Source organism: Littorina saxatilis, linkage group LG5, assembly GCF_037325665.1.
Source record: "Littorina saxatilis isolate snail1 linkage group LG5, US_GU_Lsax_2.0, whole genome shotgun sequence".
Lineage (NCBI taxonomy): Eukaryota > Metazoa > Mollusca > Gastropoda > Littorinimorpha > Littorinidae > Littorina > Littorina saxatilis.
Window position 1 is genome coordinate 35,299,587 of NC_090249.1, and position 8,205 is coordinate 35,307,791.

The window sequence follows — 8,205 nt, forward strand, 5'->3', positions numbered from 1 at the left end:
TACGCATAGTACGTTCATGTTCAACCGATTGTGGGTTCTCGCAGAGGATATGTTCGGCAATATCGCAACAGCATCATCAGAAGTGCCTGTGGTCCTTCTGTGCCCCAACATCCGAGGCCATTAAATGGAACAGGGAAATTGAAAAAAGTTCCTGCATAGTCAGTCATTTTATCTAATCATGTTGAAGCACATATATGTTCCTCTTATCGTATTTTCCACCGTAGCATTTGGTTCTGGAGGGGATGGGTCAAATTGAGGGAGGAGGCGGGGCGGAGCCATGGGGGTGGGGGGGGGGGGGGGGTAGATGGTTTTTTTCAAATTGTTTATAGATATTCTGGTAAAACGTTGCCAAGGAAGATAACTATGTTTCGTTTTCTTTTTAACAGGGTATATTCACACGAGAAAAACAATGTGATTTTTATTGACTTTACTTCTTCATTAGGAAACTTATTCATGTTATATACGTCTCATCGAGATCATGTAACGATCCCTGTTCCTCGCCATTGATCAGTGTCTTGCTTTGGCGGTGACTGTCAATACAGAGTAGCTTCCCTTATTTGTTGTCGGTGCACTTCCTTAGCGACGGCTGGTTGGAACTGTTAGATAGGAAGCAGGTAATTGAGTGTTTATTGCGTCTTACCAGTAAATTCGCTTGCTGCTGATTATTTGTGAACAACGGTTGAGATTGATGACAGAGTTTTTGAATATACGCACATGAACTTGAGTTCTTCATTTTAGACATGTCAGTCACACACGCACACACACACGCACACACACACGGTATGCGCGCGTGTGTGTGTGTGTGTGTGTGAGAGAGAGAGAGAGAGAGAGAGAGAGAGAGAGAGAGAGAGAGAGAGAGAGAGAGAGAGAGAGAGAGAGAGAGAGAGTATTTTCTATGTACATTTGCACTGGTGTTCTGATCTGGATAATACTAACAAAAAAGACTGACAATCTTTTTTTCACACATCCTTCAAGAGTGAATTGAATTGAATTGAACTTTATTTAACAAGGATTAAGATCTAAGTGACTAAGAAAGAGCTTTCTACTTGTTAATCGCGTAAAGCAAGCTTGCCTACCAACCCACCCATGTTATTATTTCCACAGGCACACTATCCACTTTATCTTTCACTCTTGGGAAATTAGGCGCACCAACCAAATGAGGGTAGTTGCACCCTGAACAGGGATTACGTCAAGAAAATTAAGAAGAAGAAGATGAACACATATTTCACCATACCACAGCCCTTACAAATAGCTTGCATCTTCATAAAGACATAAACAAACCAAGGAGTGATGGCTGATATGTGAAGCAGGACCATATGCCCGTCTTCTAATTAGGCTTTGAATTTTTAACATTGATTTCTTTCCTTCTTTACTGCTGTTTGACAAAAGATGCCCCACGCCTCACCATAGGGAATATACTCTAACTTCAGTGTTGTAAAGAGGAGCTTAATCACACCTTAAATCTTTTGCCGTTTGCAGAAGCTGAAAAGATGACGTCTCAGCTAGGATACGACCTTCTGCGGGCAAGCACGCCCAAGAATTCCAAATACTACCAGCCCAAGCCAGACCGTGCCGCTCCGGTTTCCCAGCTGAACCGCATTGCCTTAGTGGCCAGTGAGCGTTTTATTCTGATGATGAACAACACTCAGCTTCTCACCAGAAATCATCGTCTGGCTAGCATCAATGAGGTGAGACAAAATAATGTTTCAATTATGCAGACTGGTAGATTGAGGTAAAGACATGATGACAATGGTGTTGAATCTTGCTACCAATATGATAACTTTTCACAAGGCATTAGTACCTTGCTATCTTGAATAAGCTATCTAAGCTACTCACAAAAAGTTAAGGATCACTTGCACACAAATTCATAACTTTCCAAATAAGAAAGCCAATGCGTTGGTATTTGGCAAACGTTTAATTCAATGCTTTAGTGATAACGATACAACATTTCTTTCAATTTAGAGCAATCGTTTGGTCTGTACATGTTATCAAAGTGTGTATGTATCGAAATTTAATTTCACAGAGTCGTTAAAATCACAAGACATGGCATTCCGATGCTCCCAAAAGTTCAGTAATGCGTGTAACCGCCCTGGCTGTTCTGCCACTCGACGCAGCGAGTCCTCATAGAGTTGACCAGGGTGATGAAGATCATCTGCGGAAGCGCCTGCCACTTAGCCTGCAGCATCTGGTAGAGGTGCTGGACATCCCTGGGAGGGGGGTGGTTGCTCCTCACTTTGCGATCCAACTCATCCCAGAGGTTCTCAATCGGGTTGAGATCGGGACTGCATGCTGGCCACTCCATTCTGTTGACTCCAGACTGCTGCAGGAAGTCGTTGACCACCCTTGCCCTGTGGGGGCGAGCGTTGTCATCCTGGTAGACAGCCTGCGGTCCCATCTGCTGCAGTGTAGGCACAGCCAACGGTCGAAGGATCTCATCCCGGTATCGGAGGCCAGTCAGGTTACCCTGTACATGAAACAAGGGTGTTCTGTGGTGAAGGCTGAAGGCCCCCCAGACCATTACAGAATCTCCACCAAAGGCCACCTTTTCTTGGACAGTGGCGTCAATGTAGCGTTCCCCTTGGCGCCTCCAGACCCTCAGTCGGTCGTCGTTGTGGTTCAGGGTGAAGCGTGATTCATCACTGAACAGGACCTGGGACCATTGCTGACGTGTCCACCTCATGTGACGTCTGCAGAAGGCGCGGCGTGTTGCCCTATGGGCTGGAGTTAAGCGTGGTCGTACAGCTGGGCGACGAGAACGGAGGTTAAACCCATGAAGGCGATTCCGTATGGTCTGCTGGCTGATGCTGGTGTTAGTAGCCACCCTCAGCTGCCTTCGAATAATGCTGGAAGAGGCTGTTCTTGTTTTCAAGGCTAGTCGTTCAATGAGACGATCTTCACGTGGAGTTGTCTTCTTTGGTCGCCCAGGTCTGCGTCTTTCCTGGACCCTCCCAGTGGCTGTGAAACATTGAATCAGTCTGACAATGATCGAGATGGACACGTGAAGTCGCCTGGCCACTTCTTGCTTGGGGACACCATCTTGGAACCATGCAACAGCTCGTCCCCTCTCAAACTCGTTCAATTTTTGTTGTGGAGGCATTGTCAGATATTGCCTAATACTGGTGGTATGTCTTCTCAAAAAGCCAAGCAAGTGACAGCATCTCACTCATAAACAGCAGTGCTTGCACGTGCATAATGGTTTTCCATGTGGCTTGTGCAATGTGCTCGGGCTGAACGGTCCAATACAAGGTCCGTTTTCGCAAGTTTCCGCTTTTTCTTTTGCTACCAAGCTCAGTAGTAGAGAATCCCGTGCAATGTTCCCACTAACATAACATCGCCCACTTACAGCTGAACAAGAATTCATAACAATTTGGTTTGACTGAGAAATAAATAACAGTAGCGAACTGATTTTATTGAGCACCTGTTTTCTCATAGTGATCCTTAACTTTTTGTGAGTAGTGTAGAAGAAAATTAGTTGTTTTTATGGTGATCATTGGTAGTGCTACAGATCTGGTGTTGAACTATGCTGCATGCAGGTATAGTATTATCAAGGTATTCTGGTTGCCTGGGAAAGACATTTTTATGTCACTGAACTACTCTCAAAAGTTGTATTAAACAGTGGAGAAAAAAAGTTTGGGTGTTTATTTACTTATGACCAATTGCAAGCATACTGGTAGTGTATGTAGTAGCTACAGCAGTATATACACATAGTTAATGTCCACACTGCAGTCTCTTGAACCGTAACAATCAAATATATCCCTACATTCTTCAGGTTGTGGACTATCTACTCGGAAACCATGACGACTTTGGCATGAGTGGCGATCGCGGGGATTTCTATCGCAGGAAGCTGGCAGAGCAGATCTACACCAACTTTGGGATACACAACATCACGCACACCAACATCATGAATCTTGTCTACGACACCATCAAGCTAGAAGAAAGCACACGCCTGGCTCTAGCGCAGTGCGGGATCGAGCGTACCTGGGCGCCCCCCATCCAGGTAGATCCGCAGGTGCTGGATGTGCTGGCACGCATCGCCGACATGCAGTGAAGAGTGAATTTTGTCATCTTTTAAAACAGCATTATGACTGTCACCAAGCTTCGGAGACAGTTTGGAAACACCTTGTACAGTTATGGTTGATTTGCTTTGATTTTCTGGACAAGCTCGGGGGTGGGGGATTTTGAATGATTATGTGTCTCTGCCGGAAGTCTCTGTCAGGTTAGTTTACAAGTAACAGTGACAGAGCCAATGGTGAGGCAGTCATTGATGTAACTACACAATCTTTTTTCGGGGTCCATCTTTTGTCCTATACGCAATGTGTGTCAATTAATTGTGTTAACAAATAAAAATAAAAATATATATTAGCATTATTGCTTCTTCTTTTTTTGCCATGCTAAGGAGAATTTTTTGTTGACACCGTGATGGTTTGAAAGTGTTGAAGAAGACTTCTAGACTTAAAATTTCGTTTTGAGATTTTTAAACAAAGTTCTAAGACCTTTTCTGTAGAACCTTGGTACTGACTGAAACGCTTTAACAGGCAATACCGTTGGCAGTGAAACAAATGTGGTTTTGGTTTGTAGATGCAAACAGTCAATTTCCCAATGTGCGTAAAAGAGTGTTTGTGTACTCTGTGAATGAATGTCACATTGATAGGATTTAACCTGTATAGAATGTCAAAAACACTTGACTTTATTTGACGCACAGTGTGTCTTTTAGTTCATTGTACTCTTTAGTACAAGAACTTTGTATCCTTTTTTTGTATTCACGAGTCTACAGTGTAAGAGTTCAGAAGTAAACAGATGTCAAACATATCATAGCGAGGAGCTATAACTGCCACGAACATGTATACTCCCCTGTAACACTGATCATTGTGAACTGCCAATGGAAAAAAATGGAGGAATGAAGAATGTACAAAATACAGGTGAGGGTTAACATTTTTGGGAAATTCATTCTGAAATAAACAAGAAGCAACAAATGCATAATCTAATGATATATATTTGGACATGGCTCATCTTTTATACCCATCTTCTGTGATTCTGTAATGAATTTTTACAATTAACGTGAAATATTGGGACTTGGTGATGAGTATTTAATAGTGGGTGAGGTGCGTTCTTGGCAATGTTTTACCCAGAGTGTGACTCCTAAAATGGTGTACATGTATTGATATTAATGACTTTTGTCTTCAGGGGTAGTATTTCTGTGCAATTTACTATGCAATTCAATTTTTTTCATTCGGTCTGCATAATGAAAACAAAAGTCTCTCTGATTTTGTTGTGGTAGTATGCTTTATGATATCAGAATCAATCCGTTTGACTTCCAGAAGGACACAATGAAGTTTCCTAAATGAATAAAAAAAAAGGAGCTAGCACAAAAATCCTAAAACGAGGAAAATTAAAAGATTGTGTCAGTGGCTTGGAAAAGCAGATGAACAAAAAGGAAAGAGGATCCAACAGCAATGGAACAAGCTTGAAAATTATACCACTGAAAAATCATTGATGCTTTTTAGAGGCTTTTATATAGCGAAAAGTACACTCAAATCAATCAATCCTAATCATGATTCTGAAACAAGAACAGTCTTCTTTATCTTTACATTTTGTTTTACCCGCGTTGCGTTGGCACTCAAAGTGTAAAATGTATATATGAAATGCACACATTTGCATGGCCAAAGTCCCTGGTAGTTATCAGTAGGCCTGGTCATTTTTGTTGCACTCTACCATTTGAGCACTTGTACATTTATTTTACAAAATGTTCGCAAATTCTCACGCATAATAAGGCAACAGTGCACCGTTTTGTAAAGGACGCTATAAGTATTACGCAAATGTCTCATTAAATCTGTATGTGCCATTCTGAAAGTTTTAAATCCGGTAAGCTTATTTTTTCATTTTTCTTTCGATGCAAAAATAATGTTATGATACATGATTATGATTTGCACGAAACGTTTTTACAAAATTCTCAGTACTGTATATCTTTTTTTCACATACAAAAAACAACTTCTGTTTTGGCGGGGACAAGGGAATACACTTGCAATATAAATTTGTGCTCATAAAGCAAGGTACAATTGCAGTAAACATCATCCTTTAGGTTTTAAATAACCGTAACTTTGTTCTTCTTTCAACAGAAAACTTTATTTTTATTCTGTTGTAAAAGTGTGTACATATTACACCAGTTAGCAAGTAAATGGCTAAGTATTTGTGTGTGTGTGTGTGTTTTTTTTAACTGACAGTTTTTGTTGTGATTACTTTTTAATTAAATTCAGATAATTTTTCATTCCGTGTGTCAAATAAAACAAAAAGTTTATAACCAGTGAAAAATACTATCGCCGATTTTGGGGTCCCTTTCAGAGGAGAGAGAGAGAGTGTATGTGTGTACCTTGCATCAATTTATGATACATGTTTTAAAATACTTTTTTAACAAACTGATAACACGTTCTGTCTCCCTGACCAACCAGATATATATTTTATTGTGCTAGCATAAACATGTGTAACATGCCGACTTGTAAGCTCTTCACAGTATTGATACAGTCACATACCCAAACACAGAAGTAAGCGTTTAATTGAATAAGCATGCACATCCAAACATACAGTGGAGTCCAGCTATAACGAACCTGGGTATAACGAAATCCCTCTTTTAACAAACTGCCATTGATTTCCCGGCAGACAGCCTTCTATTTCTTACTTGTTACTTTCCGGCTACATCAAACCTTTTGAACTCATTTGCATAACGAACCCCTCTTTTAACAAACACGTTTTCATCGCCCCAGAGCCGTTTTGTCTCTAAAAGTCACAAGGCTACAACGAACTGATGTCAATAATTGTCTCCAAAGACAAAAATACACAACAAGAAGGGCAAAGCCCATACGACTCACATGCTTGACCTTGACATGACCTTGACCCTGAGGTCAAGGTCATATAACTAAACCTAGCAATGACATCATACACTAAGAACTGCTTTACACATTTTTCCTACCAAAATACATGTGACCTTGACCCAAGGTCATCCAAGGTCATGCAACACAAAGCTGTTAATTCAAGACATAGGAAGTACAATGGTGCTTATTGGCTCTTTCTACCATGAGATATGGTCACTTTTAGTGGTTCACTACCTTATTTTGGTCACATTTCATAAGGGTCAAAGTGACCTTGACCTTGATCATATGTGACCAAATGTGTCTCATGATGAAAGCATAACATGTGTCCCACATAATTTTTAAGTTTGAAACAGTTATCTTCCATAGTTCAGGGTCAAGGTCACTTCAAAATATGTATACAATCCAACTTTGAAGAGCTCCTGTGACCTTGACCTTGAAGCAAGGTAAACCAAACTGGTATCAAAAGATGGGGCTTACTTTGCCCTATATATCATATATAGGTGAGGTATTGAATCTCAAAACCTTCAGAGAAAATGGGGAAAATGTGAAAAATAGCTGTTTTTTAGACAACATTTATGGCCCCTGCGACCTTGACCTTGAAGCAAGGTCAAGATGCTATGTATGTTTTTTGGGGCCTTGTCATCATACACCATCTTGCCAAATTTGGTACTGATAGACTGAATAGTGTCCAAGAAATATCCAACGTTAAAGTTTTCCGGACGGCCGGACGTCCGGCCGGACGGACGGACGGACGGACGGACGACTCGGGTGAGTACATAGACTCACTTTTGCTTCGCATGTGAGTCAAAAATACACAAACACAAGTACACATCGCGTGATGAGCGAACTCTGAACAAACTAACAGCGGGAGGTGCAGGGAACAGATCGAACCAAAACGGCCGAAAGTTGTGGTGACGTCATGACATTTTGCGATGTACGTCAGCGAAGCTCGTGCACATGTGGTCCGTCTTGCTAAAAACAATGGCTGACGAACATGGTTTCGAAATCTGGAACTGTTTTTTTGTTTTCTCCGATCCGTGACCGAGTGACGCGATACAGAACCACTTGTTCGTTTGAATCAATACTCTCCTCAGGCAGTGAAGTCTCCTAAATTGCTCAACACTGTGGACAGTCCGGAGTGCAGTTATGTCCCGTGAATGAGCGAGTCAAAGTTTTATCGTGAAAACTTACGCTTTTCATGCACCTCCCGCTGTTAGTTTGCCTCTCTCTATGGATTATATTATGAAGCTGTTGAAAACATGCAGAGATTGTACTCTCCAAGGAAAGATCGATGGGACGATCATTTGAAGGTGATTGGGAAAACTTGTCTTGAGGCCAT

The 8,205-nt window shown here is 41.4% G+C and overlaps 1 protein-coding gene across 1 annotated transcript; it reads left to right on the forward strand.

Annotated features, from left to right (window-relative positions):
- Positions 1–461: 461 nt before the first annotated feature.
- LOC138966974 (uncharacterized) lies at positions 462–6,312 on the forward strand. The gene is made up of 3 exons (XM_070339389.1): positions 462–614; positions 1,480–1,688; positions 3,770–6,312. Exons 2-3 carry the CDS (start codon positions 1,491–1,493, stop codon positions 4,046–4,048), a joined length of 477 nt encoding a protein of 158 aa, XP_070195490.1. The 5' UTR covers positions 462–614; positions 1,480–1,490; the 3' UTR covers positions 4,049–6,312.
- Positions 6,313–8,205: the final 1,893 nt, after the last annotated feature.

Excerpts from the sequence above, each read along its gene's own strand:
- LOC138966974 (XM_070339389.1), top strand. The coding sequence starts at position 1,491 with ATGACGTCTCAGCTAGGATACGACCTTCTGCGGGCAAGCACGCCCAAG. Across the intron at positions 1,689-3,769 it reads GTCTGGCTAGCATCAATGAG|GTTGTGGACTATCTACTCGG; the intron begins GTGAGACAAAAT and ends TACATTCTTCAG.